The sequence below is a fragment of the Sinocyclocheilus grahami genome, unplaced genomic scaffold (genome assembly GCF_001515645.1).
Source record: "Sinocyclocheilus grahami isolate Dianchi unplaced genomic scaffold, SAMN03320097.WGS_v1.1 scaffold263.1, whole genome shotgun sequence".
Classification (NCBI taxonomy): domain Eukaryota; kingdom Metazoa; phylum Chordata; class Actinopteri; order Cypriniformes; family Cyprinidae; genus Sinocyclocheilus; species Sinocyclocheilus grahami.
Window position 1 is genome coordinate 79,714 of NW_015505442.1, and position 15,713 is coordinate 95,426.

General features: G+C 39.5%; 1 protein-coding gene across 1 annotated transcript; it reads left to right on the forward strand.

Annotated features, from left to right (window-relative positions):
- Window positions 1-14,246: 14,246 nt before the first annotated feature.
- LOC107599265 (multidrug and toxin extrusion protein 1-like) lies at window positions 14,247-15,408 on the forward strand. The gene is made up of 4 exons (XM_016290809.1): window positions 14,247-14,429; window positions 14,893-14,994; window positions 15,091-15,159; window positions 15,235-15,408. Exons 1-4 carry the CDS (start codon window positions 14,247-14,249, stop codon window positions 15,406-15,408), a joined length of 528 nt encoding a protein of 175 aa, XP_016146295.1.
- The last annotated feature ends 305 nt before the right edge of the window (window positions 15,409-15,713 follow it).

Below are 15,713 nucleotides of genomic sequence, written 5' to 3' on the forward strand. Positions count from 1 at the left end.
TTTTGTTAAATGTGAGCCAAAATCATCACAATTAAAAGAACCAAAGACTTAAACTACTTCAGTCTGTGTGCATTGAATTTATTTAATACACGAGTTTCACAATTTGAGTTGAATTACTGAAATAAATGAACTTTCTAATTTATTGAGATGCACCTGTACATGAGTCTTGGAAGCGTAGCCATTTGGTTCCCTTCATCTGAACCTTTGACCCACGTTCTGGATTTCTTCACAGGAAGACTGGAAATGACAAGAAATTAAATGAATGAAACTGAAATACAGAGTAACATGCAGAACAGTTTGAGATTTAATTATCAACAGCTATTCCAAATACTTTCCTGTTCAAACATTGTTAGTCTTGGAAGCGTAGCCATTTGGTTCCCTTCATCTGAACCTTTGACCCACGTTCTGGATTTCTTCACAGGAAGACTGGAAACGACAAGAAATTAAATGAATGAAACTGAAATACAGAGTAACATGCAGAACAGTTTGAGATTTAATTATCAACAGCTATTCCAAATACTTTCCTGTTCAAACATTGTTTATAACATGCTAAACTTACATTTCCAGTGGTCTCTAATTGCATCTGTCATGTGATCTTGTCAACAATGTTTTACGATATACTTAAAGGGATAGTCAAGTCAAGTCAAGTCACCTTTATTTATATAGCGCTTTTAACAATACAGATTGTGTCAAAGCAACTGAACCGCATTAATTAGGAAAATAGTGTCAATAATGCAAAGTGACAATAGTAAACACTAATTTTCAGTTAAAGACAGTTCATCATTGAATTCAGTGATGTCAACATCCAGCTCAGTTTAAATAGTATCTTTGCAATCATGTCAACGATATCGCTGGAAATGAAGGGTCCCCAACTAAGCAAGCCAGAGGCGACAGCGGCAAGGAACCAAAACTCCATCGGTGACAGAATGGAGAAAAAACCTTGGGAGAACCCAGGCTCAGTCGGGGGGCCAGTTCTCCTCTGACCAGACGAACCAGCAGTACGGAAAAATCAATTTAAGACATAATAAAACAGACGATGAATAATATTAACAGCAATTATTATATGATGCAATCAAACTTATAGCAAAATGTGGTAGTTCTGTAAGTTGTTTCAGGGTTGGCATCATCTGAGGTCCTCTGAGGGGTTGCATCATCTCTTCTCAGGTGTTCTGGATCCAGACTGAAGCTTGTGTAAATTCTAGTTACCACGGGATGTTAATCCCGTGGCAAAAAACAGAGAAACAAATACAAGCATAGTTAGCGTAACTGCTGTTCCAACCAAGCAAAATTTATTTGTTTAACCCAAACTAAAGAATAATAATGTGCATTTGATTAGATATAACTGCAGTACAAGATTATGAGATGCATTATTTGAATGCTTGGCCAAAGAGATGTGTCTTCAGCACGTGGAATGTGTTTATTCTGATGTTTAAAATATGAATGCTATTTCAACAACAGTGTATCAAAATGATGAGATAAAAAGACAGTGTACCATGAAATAGTGGTAAGAAAAGGATTAAGTTTGTATTAAGTTGTTTTCACAGAACACACACATGCAGTGCACCCAGTGTTTTGGATAGTTCACCCAAAAATTCAAATTCTGTCATTAATTACTCACCCTCATTTCATTCCAAACCCATAAGACTTTCGTTCATCTTCAGAACACATATTAAGATATATCTGATGAAATCTGAGAGCTCTCTGACCCACGGCGAATGCGTGTGGTACTACTGACGTAGACCCTGCGTGTGCTGCACCTTGTTTACCGGCAAATGAACACACACGCATGTGTCGTGATACTCTCGTTAATGGCGGCACACTCCCAGGAGAGAAGAAATCATTGAATGAAGTAGTTATTTTTGTTTTCTTTGCGCACAAAAATTCTTCTCGTAGCTTCGTAAAATTACAGTTGAACCACTGATGATGTCACATGGACCCTTTTAACGATGTCCTTATACTACGTTTCTGTGCCTTGATCATGGTTGGACCCTTGCTGTCTATAAAGGGTCAGAAAGCTCTCGTAAGATAAGGTCTTACGGGTTTGGAACGACATGAGGGTGAGTAATTAATGACAGTATTTTCATTTATGGGTGAACTAACCATTTAATTATTTTCAACTAAACAGCAACACAACAAAATGCTTTATACACAGTTTCATTACATATGTTCCTTATATTTGTATGAATTCCAGCATAGGTGCCATCTCCTCTAGATGTTTTATGATTAAAATAAAATGAAGAGAATGTGTAGCTCAGCCACAATGGGGGAGGAAATGATTACTTCTTGAATGACAGCAACCTGGAATCATATAATAAATAACAATAAACAAATAAGAAATGATTAAAAAAACACACTGTAAATTCAGAAAACCACTCCAAACATTGATTAATTATTTCCTACATAAACAACTTCAATAACAAAGTCAACTGAATGAACAACTCAAGGACTAATTTTTTGTCAGTATTGAACATCCCTAATCGGTAGCAAAATTAAATTTGAAATGTAATATGCAAAATGGCAATGCAATACGTAAAATGGCAATGTAGTTCTGTATTTCAATTTACATTTTACAATACGTGTGCAAGATTTAGTGCAAAATGAAAATTCAGTTATATTATTTACATTTGACATTTTCTACACTAGTTTTAATATGCAAATTAAAAACATATTTTAATGCTTTATAAGTGTCAAAAATAAAATGAAAATGTATTACCCAAATTGATTAGATATGTTTAACATGTCCAAGCAAAAACTGTAGAAAAATTTGCATTTAAATGCTGTTTTTACTAAATGCATTTAGACTTGGGGTAGGACACTTGGGATTGCTTTTTCATCATATACCATTTGATAATTGTAGCAAAATGGAGTGAGAATTTCAGAATGCATTCTGAGCCAAAGGTCTAGCAAAAGGGTAAAAAAATTGTGATTTGAATGTCTTTTATTTTTTTTAAATGCATTGACACTTACATATAAGATGTTTTAATAGCATTTTAATTTAATACCCCGTGATGAATATAGTTTAAGTCAATGTGGAAAGTGTTTGGTTGACGGTGAATATTGACTTATTGTGCGTCCTGTTGCCGAGCCCTGCCTTCGCTTGATGTAGCCTAACTATTGACAGGTCGGGGAACTGCATTTCAAATGCATTTCAAATCCACATTGACTTTATATTCATCGTGGGGTATTTACGGTGGCCGAGAAGTGCAGAACAAATCACAATTCTGAAAACAAAAGAACAAATTACAAATGCAAATGCAAGTCTAAAAACCAAAATAACAATTCAGAAAGCACAACAACAATTCAGAAAACATTATAACAAGTCAGAAAACACAACGACAAATCAGACAAACCGGAAGAGGTAGGTATAGTTTGAGACAGTGCCATTGGTTTGGGATTACTCACCGCTGACTGGACGAGACATCTGTCAATCAACGTATACAGGGAAGAACCAGCCGAAGAACAGCAGAGTCGTGGTAGAAAGTTCGGAGATGGTATTAAAGTAGCTCAGTTTAAATGTATTGTATGAATTGCCCTTACTATGGAATAAAAAATATGGGGTGTATATTTAAATTTAGTAAAAATTGGTTGTGAAACATCAACTCCAGTGGCACAGTTGGATAAGTGCATATCACTGACTTTTTGACGCGATCGACCTGGGTCCGATCCCGCCTTTTGCCGAGCTTTTTTTCCCTCCCTTTTCAAATCTCGTGTTAGCAATGGATTCTGTTTACACAAAGTGAAAATAGCAGTATTTTTAGCAATATGCTATTTACACTAAGTTTTCGGATTTGTCGTTGTGTTTTCTGACTTGTTATTTTGTTTTCGAATTTGTCATTGTGTTTTCTGACTTGTTATAATGTTTTCTGAATTGTTGTTGTGTTTTCTGAATTGTTATTTTGTTTTTTAGACTTGCATTTGCGTTTGTAATTTGTTATTTTGTTTTCAGAATTGTGATTTGTTCTGCACTTCCCGGCCACCGTAGGTATTACATGAAAATGCAATTGAAAAGTCTGATATGTAAGTGTCAATGCATTTAAGAAAAGTAAAAGACTTTAATTTAAATCACCATTTTGCTGCCCCTTTGGCTCAGAATGCATTCTGAAATTGTCACTGTATTTTGCTACAATTATCAAGCGGTATTATGATGAAAATGCAATCCCAAGTGTCCTACCCCTGAGTCTAAATGCATTTAGGAAAAACAGCAATTAAATTATAATTTTGCTAGTTTTTGCTTGGACATGTCAAACATATCTAATCAATTTGTGTAAAACATTTTCATTTTAATTTTGCAACTTATAAAGCTTTAAAATATGTTTTTATTTTGCATATTAAAACTAGTGTAGGAAATGGCAAATGTAAATTATATAGTTGAATTTTCATTTTCATTTTACACTAAATATTGCACATATGTATGGGGAAATGTAAATTTAAATACAGAAATACATTGCTATTTTACATATTGCACTGCCATTTTGCATATTACATTTCAAATTGAATTTTGCTACCCATATGCTTTCATAAATAAAAACTGTTAATTGTCATTAGAAAAGAAAAAAGAAACACCATGAATGTCATGAACTGCTGTCCCTTTAAAATATGACTCACATCTGACACATCCCAACTCTTTACATCAGTTAAAACTTTTTAACTTATTTAAGACTGTCACTCGCCAAAAATTGTCATTTTGACATACTTTTGTCCGTGTAAGTGCAAGAGAACTCATGAGCGCTCTGAAGCAGCATTCTCTGCGCGTGCATCATGACTTCCCGTGTGTGTGTGTGTGTGTGTGTGTGTAACATAAACAAGACAATAAAAAGTCTAAACCTACCTTGTTTGGCAGAAAAGGTGATAGTGTTATCCTTGAAGAATTCTGTGATGTCAGATCTTCAACTAGTCCTATCTTAATCTCTTTTAATATACTGCATCTGTGCCAGCGCCTGATGTAATAAAACTGCAGCTCATTAATAAACGTTTTTTTTTATCCATTTTATACAATCCGCCCTTCAGTCAGCAAGTGCACTCCCGCATACACAATTTTCAAGTTCAATACTTTTTGTTCCGTTCAGTTGTGGATGCTGCTGATTCACCGAGACCACCACGGCTCAGCAAAGAGACATGCGTGTGTGTTTTCCTTTGAAAAAGTTTCCCCAGAAATACTTCACTATTTAATGCATTTTTACTTACAAATTGTATTATCAGCATAACAATTCGAGTAAATGTGTAAAAGGTATGGCATGATGCCATCCTTCTAGAACAATGTGCATTTATGTTAAAATTGTAACATAAATTATCAAGTTTAGTTATTCTTATTTCTTTATTGCAAAACGCTAAAACTGGCACCGTTTTGGAGAGAAATGGGCTCTCATTTTAACCCATATCATGGTGTGTGATGCTGAACTATGAGTTTCTAATGGTGTTTGTATTTGCGCTGTTCTAAACATTATTATTTTATGTGCAACAACAGCATATGCTGTCTCGGTGGCCTTACACATGATTTTAAATCTATATTTTCAAACTTTATGATTTAAATGGGGATGATTGTACTGAGAATAACTTTAATCTTTTCTTCAACTGAATACTGCTTCCGTGCTGTTTTGATGTATTTTAAAGAGTTGGCAGTCAAAATTAAAAATGCTGGATGATAGATACTCTTCATTCTTTATGACAAACAAGATAATGTTAATTACAGAATGTACAACGTTTTTAAAATGTATAAATTGCGGTGTACAGCGTTTATTATGAGGGGGTAGAATCCACAGCTCAGTACTCACTACTCAATACTCAATACGAGTTAAATGAGTTACTTTTAAATAGGCTACTCTTTTACTCTTACTCAAGTAGTTTTTTTGGACAAGTACTTTTACTCTACTCGCACTACATTTTTTGGAAGGTAATGGTACTTTTACTTGAGTATATTTTTTCAGTACTCTTTCCACCACTGCAATCATGCAGTGTGAGTTATCAAAGACACGATCTGAGAGAATCACAATCCTGCTGTGTGAAATGAGTTCTGACTGAAAAACACATCGGCGATGACCTACAGCTAATGAGAGAGCACGATATAAGGCAGCGGGAAGTTCGGGGAGGAGTTATATGAAACGTAGTTTGCGGACCAGTGTTGCCAAATCTGCGATTGCCGCCGGTTGTTTTTCATGTCAGCAGGTTGAAGCGACCCCAATAACGTGATATTTAGGCCCTGGAATGTGAAATGTACCAGGAGAACCCCGCCAAAAAAAGTGTATTTTACCCCCCGAACGCGATTTTTACCGGGGGACCCCTTCGAAAGCAATTGGGCTATTTTCAGGCTAGTTTTCAGTAGTAATTGGCCAGGTTTTGTAGCGAAAACCTGGCAACCCTGCACCAGACAGAGTTATCGGAGATTCTCCCTATTGTAAAGTCATGCAGTGTGTAACCTCCTGTCGTCGTTCCATCGTGCAGTGTGAACACAGCAACAACTGAATGCTACCCCAGATAGTCATTCAGTGTGAAACCAACAGTGATGCGGCGTCTTTGAAAATTGTGCAATGTGAAATCAGCATAAGGTAAGACACAGTCCAGTCTGTGCTGAAACGCTACTGTCAATCAAACTATCATGGGAGGGGCCTGTCTGTGTGACATCACACAGACAGGCATCTGAGATCGGCTCGATTTGAGAAAGGGGAAAACATTTAACCAGATTTTTTTAAAAACACTAGGTTTATTTTTATCATTATAGGGTGGTTGTGTACACACACTGCCAACACACATGTCAGTTCAAACAACTTGTAAAAGTGCATGTAGCATCCTATGACCCCTTTAAATAAAAAAAATCATAAATGGTGTCTTCTTTTCTTGACAATTCCTCTGCCAGCTACTGTTGAAGGCATCAAGCGCTCTAAACACAGTTGTACCGCACTTCAGATTTAACTTTATCACAGCTGCTTAACATCACCTCAGTAACGTAAATATGCCGGATGCTTTACGACACGTAACAAATGTGCAAAGTAACAAATACATTAACAAATACACAGCATCAACAACAACTAAAAGTTAATAAACAATTAAAAGTAAGCACACTGTAGCACGTACCTCCACGTCGAGTAAGATGTGATGGTATGCTGAAAATGTTGAATACGACGGCTCCGACATTCATTTGCCAAACAAGCCTGACAGCAACTAAGTTAACGTTACAGTTTGTTACATTTAACAAAACATTATTTACAACGGAAGTGTAAGAACGGTTCCCCAACCCCGAAATCCGACTTTAAAATGAAATTTTGACCGAGACTATCTCCGTGAAAAATGGCACCTGCTCAAGCACTGTTTTCGCGCCGATAATCGACCGAGCTTCTTGTTCCCACAATGCAAAGTGTAATTAAAAAAAATACCTGTAAAAACCAAATACGGAAAATTCCTTCAAATTATTACGGTATATTTTACTGTATTTTTACGGACTTTTTTTACAGTGTACATTTAAGAACTGAGTAATATTAATGAACTACATGTACTTACTATATGGTCAGGTTTAGGATTAGGGTTTGGCTTAGGGTTACTTGCATTTAATTATGCATAATTAATTGTTATTACAATAGTAAGTACATGTAATATGTGTAACAAGGACACCTTAAAATGAAGTGTTACCAAAAATTAGACCAGGTTGAAAATTATTGAATTAGCGCAACCAACTTGAACCCACAGAGAAGTCTGCATGGGGAAATATTTTGCTTTTACACAAAATTTCCATTTGCATGGATACCTGTTGACATGACTATATTTTGCCCATGAAAATTCGCAGAACAATAGAATGTGACAGCACTTTTAGCCTGTGTGTAGTTAGATTGCATGGTGTTGACCAGCACTGAAATGAAACTCTATGATCCTTGTGTAATTGTCTTGATAAAAACACTTTAATGCAATGAAATAAATCTTCTCAACTGAATCTTCTTATAAACTGATTACTGAAGAATCACACACAAAGTGTGTGCCGTTTGGTGCTGTAACTGACTATTGAAGGTGTAAAATGAGAACTATAGGCATTCATGCAAGTGTAATATGTTGAAAATGTCCAATAATTAGGGGCAAATGCATTGTTTGGTCACAGATGGAGAGGTCTTCTTGACCACCGAAGAGATAGATGTCTGTTGAACACTTGCAGCTTTCCTACTAATGCTTATAGTAGCCTGGGGGATTAAATGAGCACATACATTTCTTAGATGAGCGTAATAATTGATAATTGATTCTTGTGTCAAACATTTTTTTTCACACCAAATATGTTAGGATATATAATTATACCTTATGTTGTTTTAGACTATTTGAAAATGCATACAAAGAGCATGATCCTACCAATTTGAAAAACTAACAGAATGCATAGTCGACATAAAAAACTGAATGACGAGTAATTTCTTACTCCTAAATTCTGAAAAAAACAGAGGTGTTAATTATAGGACCTAAAAACTCTGCATGTAATAACCTAGAACACTGTTTAACACTTGATGGCTGCTCAGTCAATTCTTTGTCATCAGTTAGGAACCTAGGTGTGCTATTTGATAGCAATCTTTCCATTGAAAGACACGTTTCTAGTATTTGTAAAACCGCATTTTTCCATCTCAAAAATATATCTAAATTACGACCTATGCTCTCAATGTCAAATGCAGAAATTAAAATTCATACGTTCATGACCTCAAGTTTAGATTATTGTAATGCTTTATTGGGTGGTTGTTCTGCACCCTTAATAAACAAACTCCAGCTGGTCCAAAATGCAGCAGCTAGAGTTCTTACTAGAACCGGGAAGTATGATCATATTAGCTTGGTTCTGTCAACACTGCACTGGCTCCCTATTAAACATCGTATAGATTTTAAAATCTTGCTTACTGCTTATAAAGCCCTGAATGGTTTAGCACCTCTGTATTTGAATGAGCTCTTATTGCATTAAAGTCCTCCACGTCTGCTGCGTTCTCAAATCTCTGGCAATTTGATAATACCTAGAATATTAAAATCAACTGCGGGCGGCAGATCCTTTTCCTATTTAGTGCCCAAACTCTGGAATAATCTACCTAACATTATTCGGGAGGCAGACACACTCTGTCAGTTTAAATCTAGATTAAAGACCCATCTCTTTAACCTGGCTTACACATAACACACTAAATACGCTTCTAATATTCAAACCCGTTAAAGGATTTTTAGGCTGCATTAATTAGGTCAACCGGAACCGGGAACACTTTCCATAACACCCGATGTACTTGCTACATCGCTAGAAGAATGGCATCAAGTTTAGATTATTGTAATGCTTTATTGGGTGGTTGTTCTGCACCCTTAATAAACAAACTCCAGCTGGTCCAAAATGCAGCAGCTAGAGTTCTTACTAGAACCGGGAAGTATGATCATATTAGCTTGGTTCTGTCAACACTGCACTGGCTCCCTATTAAACATCGTATAGATTTTAAAATCTTGCTTACTGCTTATAAAGCCCTGAATGGTTTAGCACCTCTGTATTTGAATGAGCTCTTATTGCATTAAAGTCCTCCACGTCTGCTGCGTTCTCAAATCTCTGGCAATTTGATAATACCTAGAATATTAAAATCAACTGCGGGCGGCAGATCCTTTTCCTATTTAGTGCCCAAACTCTGGAATAATCTACCTAACATTATTCGGGAGGCAGACACACTCTGTCAGTTTAAATCTAGATTAAAAACCCATCTCTTTAACCTGGCTTAACACATAACACACTAACACATTTCTAATATTCAAATCCGTTAAAGGGTTAGTTCACCCCAAAATGAAAATTAGACTGCGTTTTACTCACCCCCGATGCATCCTAGGTGTATATGACTTTCTTCTTTCAGACAAATCTAGTCGGAATTATATAAAAAATTGTCTTTGATCTTTCAAGCTCTATCGTTGCACTCAGCGGGTGTTGCATTGCTTCTGTCAAAAAGACGTGAAATAAAAAGCACCTTTCCATAAAAAAAGTGTCTCACATGGCTCCAGGGGGAAAACAAAGGCCTCCTGTAGCGAATCGATGCGTTTTTGTAAGAAAAATATCCACATTCAAAACGTAATAATCACTTTAATCTAGCTTGCGCCAGCAGTTGTACATAGAAGCAGTTCCGGTAGCATGACGTATGAGTTCAGCGTTGCGCATGCGCCGGGGTGTCTCCTGAAAACCAACGTTTGTTTACAGGATCAAAAGAAGCAAAGTTTCCTTACTTTAGCAAAGGAAAACAAGTCTCCTCTTGGCTTATATCGAAATCCTTCTGACATTCTTCTTTACAAATGCTCGTTTTGTACTTCTAATTAGTGACCGTTATTTTTGTTTAAAAAATAAAGACTTACTGTCAGACTCTGTTCCGTGTTTTGTGTGTGTTTTGCTCCCCATGTGTTCCTTATGCCCATATGTGGTTCTTCCTTTTCCTGTTCCCATTATGTTCCACGATTAGTTCTTCATTTATTCCCAGCTGTGTTTAGTTAATTATCCTCATTCCCCTGTGTTTATAAGCCCCAGTCTGTTCAGTTTGGTTTTGTCGGGTCTACTTGTTGAATGTTAGTCAATTCCTGTGCTACGTGTGTGTTCCTTGGTGTTAAAATAAAGTTAATTATTTCTGGATTCCTTCCTTCTCCTCGCTCCGACACAGTAGCAGCAGCATTACAGAAGACCCGACCAAGGACAGTAAGCGGCACCCCCTCTCCCCGTGTTTGTTTTCCATTTCTTTCCCCCCAAGATCATAGAATTCGCCGCTCATTTCTCCGCCTTAGTCCGCCGAGATCTCCCCATCTTCGAGTACGCCTGGGAATTCTGTGGGCTTGCCGCGGCAACGGCATTGCATGACACCACCATCAATTCTCTGTTCTGGCTTGGGGCCAACTACCATCACCTATGGACCTCCCAGACATCAAGGGACTATGCTGGAGGGAAGGGATCTACTGGTGTCTGGGGAGTGTCCGGGCCCGAGCCAGAACCAGCCCGCCGGCTGTGGCTCTCTCCAGCCCACCGGCCGTTCCTCAGTCAAGCCCGCAGGCAGTGGCACTCTCCAGCCTGCCAGCCATTCCGAAGCCAAGCCCGCCAGTCACGGCATTCACAAGCCCGCCGGCCGTGGCTCTCTTCAGCCCGAACCTAAAGGGGAATCGAACGAGGAGAAGTCAGTCGCTCCAGCCCCAGAGCTCGCTCCAGTGAGGGCTCCTGTCCCCGAGTTTAGCCCACGGAGGGCTCCTGTCCCTGAGTTTAGCCCACGGTTCAAGCTCTATCGTTGCACTCAGCGGGTGTTGCATTGCTTCTGTCAAAAAGACGTGAAATAAAAAGCACCTTTCCATAAAAAAAGTGTCTCACATGGCTCCAGGGGGAAAACAAAGGCCTCCTGTAGCGAATCGATGCGTTTTTGTAAGAAAAATATCCACATTCAAAACGTAATAATCACTTTAATCTAGCTTGCGCCAGCAGTTGTACATAGAAGCAGTTCCGGTAGCATGACGTATGAGTTCAGCGTTGCGCATGCGCCGGGGTGTCTCCTGAAAACCAACGTTTGTTTACAGGATCAAAAGAAGCAAAGTTTCCTTACTTTAGCAAAGGAAAACAAGTCTCCTCTTGGCTTATATCGAAATCCTTCTGACATTCTTCTTTACAAATGCTCGTTTTGTACTTCTAATTAGTGACCGTTATTTTTGTTTAAAAAATAAAGACTTACTGTCAGACTCTGTTCCGTGTTTTGTGTGTGTTTTGCTCCCCATGTGTTCCTTATGCCCATATGTGGTTCTTCCTTTTCCTGTTCCCATTATGTTCCACGATTAGTTCTTCATTTATTCCCAGCTGTGTTTAGTTAATTATCCTCATTCCCCTGTGTTTATAAGCCCCAGTCTGTTCAGTTTGGTTTTGTCGGGTCTACTTGTTGAATGTTAGTCAATTCCTGTGCTACGTGTGTGTTCCTTGGTGTTAAAATAAAGTTAATTATTTCTGGATTCCTTCCTTCTCCTCGCTCCGACACAGTAGCAGCAGCATTACAGAAGACCCGACCAAGGACAGTAAGCGGCACCCCCTCTCCCCGTGTTTGTTTTCCATTTCTTTCCCCCCAAGATCATAGAATTCGCCGCTCATTTCTCCGCCTTAGTCCGCCGAGATCTCCCCATCTTCGAGTACGCCTGGGAATTCTGTGGGCTTGCCGCGGCAACGGCATTGCATGACACCACCATCAATTCTCTGTTCTGGCTTGGGGCCAACTACCATCACCCATGGACCTCCCAGACATCAAGGGACTATGCTGGAGGGAAGGGATCTACTGGTGTCTGGGGAGTGTCCGGGCCCGAGCCAGAACCAGCCCGCCGGCTGTGGCTCTCTCCAGCCCACCGGCCGTTCCTCAGTCAAGCCCGCAGGCAGTGGCACTCTCCAGCCTGCCAGCCATTCCGAAGCCAAGCCCGCCAGTCACGGCATTCACAAGCCCGCCGGCCGTGGCTCTCTTCAGCCCGAACCTAAAGGGGAATCGAACGAGGAGAAGTCAGTCGCTCCAGCCCCAGAGCTCGCTCCAGTGAGGGCTCCTGTCCCCGAGTTTAGCCCACGGAGGGCTCCTGTCCCTGAGTTTAGCCCACGGAGGGCTCCTGTCCCCGAGTTTAGCCCAGTGAGGGCTCCTGTCCCCCGAGTTTAGCCCAGTGAGGGCTCCAGTCTCCGAGTTTAGCCCAGTGAGGGCTCCTGTCCCCGACTTTACCCCAGTGAGGGCTCCAGTCCCCGAGTTTAGCCCAGTGAGGGCTCCTGTTCCCGAGTTTAGCCCAGTGAGGGCTCCAGTCCCCGAGTTTAGCCCAGAGAGGGCTTCAGTCCCCGAGTTTAGCCCAGAGAAGTCTCCAGTCCCCGAGTATAGCCCAGAAAGGGCTCCAGGAGGGCTCAAGGAGGGCTCCAGTCCCCAAGTCAAGCCCAGGGAAGGGCCACTGTTCCCGAGTTGGGCCTACGGAGGGCCTCTAAAGACGATATTCTCCCCAAGAATTTTGGGGGAGGGGGGTAGTATGGGTCCATCCGTAGTGGCCTGGCCGAGTGGCGAGGGCAAGGCCACGGAGTGCCACTGCCTGCGGGCTTGACTGAGGAACGGCCGGTGGGCTGGAGAGAGCCACAGCCGGCCATGGTGTCATGAGTTCCCAGCTGTAGTGGCCGGGCCGAGTGGCGAGGCCAAGGCTACGGAGGCCATCCAGCCATGGCCTTCTGAGTTCCCTGCTCCACCATGGCTTCCTAGTCTGCCTGCTCCTCCATGGCTTCCTAGTCTGCCTGCTCCGCCATGGCTTCCTAGTCTGCCTGATCCGTCATGGCTTCCTAGTCTGCCTGCTCCGCCATGGCTTCCTAGTCTGCCTGATCCAGCCATGGCTCCCTGAGCTGCCTGCTCCGCCATGGCACCCTGGACTGCCTGATCCGCCCACCCTCCCTGGTGGAATTGTTAATGCGCGGGATGCGCCTTCCGGGAGGGGGGAGTAATGTCAGACTCTGTTCCGTGTTTTGTGTGTGTTTTGCTCCCCATGTGTTCCTTATGCCCATATTTGGTTCTTTCTTTTCCTGTTCCTATTATGTTCCCTGATTAGTTCTTAATTTGTTACCAGCTGTGTTTAGTTAATTATCCTCATTCCCCTGTGTTTATAAGGCCCAGTCTGTTCAGTTTGGTTTTGTCGGGTTTACTTGTTGAATGTTCATCGATTTCTGTGCTACGTGTGTGTTCCTTGGTGTTAAAATAAAGTTAATTATTTCTGGATTCTGTCCGTCTCCTCGCTCTGACACGGTAGCAACAGCGTGACACTTACATAATTAATTAGACTTTAATCTACAGTATGTATCCATTTACTTAATTGTTTACTTATTTTATTTGGTTTTACTTGTCAGCTTAGTCCCAGAAACTGGCTCAGCAGTAATATGAAACTGTCTTTAATATCTGACTAAATAGTAGTTTATTGTGTGACACTTTAAATGATTTGAAAATGAAAAAGAAAAAGAATAGCACAATGGTCGCTGAACAACTACGCTAGTTCAATAACACAAATGGCAGTTTGCCCGTTAATGTGTCAAGATATTAGAGGGCTAGGTCTACTTTCAATAAAACTTGATCTGAGCACACTGGGACTTTTGTTTATGTAATAACCTTGTGGAGTTCAGCAGGAAGGGCTAAACTTGCTACCAAACAGTTTTTTTAGATCCACCCAGATGTATCCCTGCAGTGGACCTTTAGCACAATATCATTCATGCAGATGTTGCCCTGTATTGTAACTAAATGTAAGTTTTGTGGGAATTAAACACTTTAGAAATAACAAAAATGGACAGTATTAACACAGTAACTCAGATGAATGAGGATTCAAAACAGGAGAAAAGTGATGATGATCAGTCAACGTCAAGTTCACAGGTTGTTTGTGGAGGGTGTCGAAAGAAACTCCGGAGTTTGTTACCGATGAATTACAAAGAAGAAATTGTAGTGCAGGTGAAACTGGCTGGACCAGTGGTAAGTATGATTATAGATTTATTAAGGCTTTATGGTGTTAAACTTTGATTATATCCAATCAACTAACCAAATATTGAGATGAGTTTTCTTTCACTGTTGACTGACAATGACATTATTTCCAAATATTTGTTTTGTAAAGTATGAGGTTTCTAATTTTTAATGTAACTATTTAAATCAAACATTGACACTAAAATAAACTAAATAGCATAAATTGTGGTATGATATGAAATTCTGAATATTAATTTGATAATTTGTACCTTAAGTCACAAATTAAAAACTATATTCAGTTATATTTATAATAAATATTTAATTGTAATGACATTGGCAAATTTTTTAGTAGTCTATTTTATTTGAAGAACATGACATAACATGATCAGTATTCTGGAATACCATAAGTTTATTTCTCAAAAAGTGGAATTACTGTGGTTACTGAATACTGGAAATGTTTCCTCTCTTCATGCAGTTTATTTCTCAGCTGATGATCTTTCTGATCAGCTTCATCAGCACTGTGTTCTGTGGACACTTGGGGAAAACTGAACTGGCCGCTGTGGCACTGGCTATTGCTGTGAGTAAAAAAAAAAAAAAAAAAAAAACCTAATTATAGTGGCATTTATTAAAAGTCCTTTTAGGGGTAAAACAAAATTTCCTTTTTTGCTCACAGGTTATTAATGTGTCAGGCATCTCTGTTGGTTTTGGACTGGCGTCTGCTTGTGATACACTCATCTCTCAGGTCTGATAGTGAATGCACTATCTATGATTATGAATATGAGTGAATATGTCATTTGAATTGAATTGTGTCCTCCAGACGTTTGGCAGTAATAATCTGAAGCGGGTGGGTGTGATACTACAGAGAGGGATTCTCATCCTCCTGTTGGCCTGTTTCCCCTGCTGGGCGCTGCTCATTAACACCGAGCCCATCCTGCTGGCTGTCCGACAGAGCCCCAGTGTGGCCAGGTCTGATAAATTCAACACTCGCTAGATACACTTCAGACCAAAGTTCCTTACATTTACCCTTTATCGAAACTGACATTTATATGTATATATGTTTATGTGATATTTAGAAAAATTGATGGATGACCTTCAATTTTGTATTTATTAATTTTTAAAATTTTTAGCATTCTTAATTTTTTTAATTCAGCTTTACCATCACAGGAAAGTATTAAATTTTTAAATATATAAATAGGAAACAGTTATTTTAAATTCCAATAATACTTCATAAGATATATTTCATTTCATAAGCATAAGAGACGTCCTTCAAAACATAAAACAAAAAGTAGTATTTTA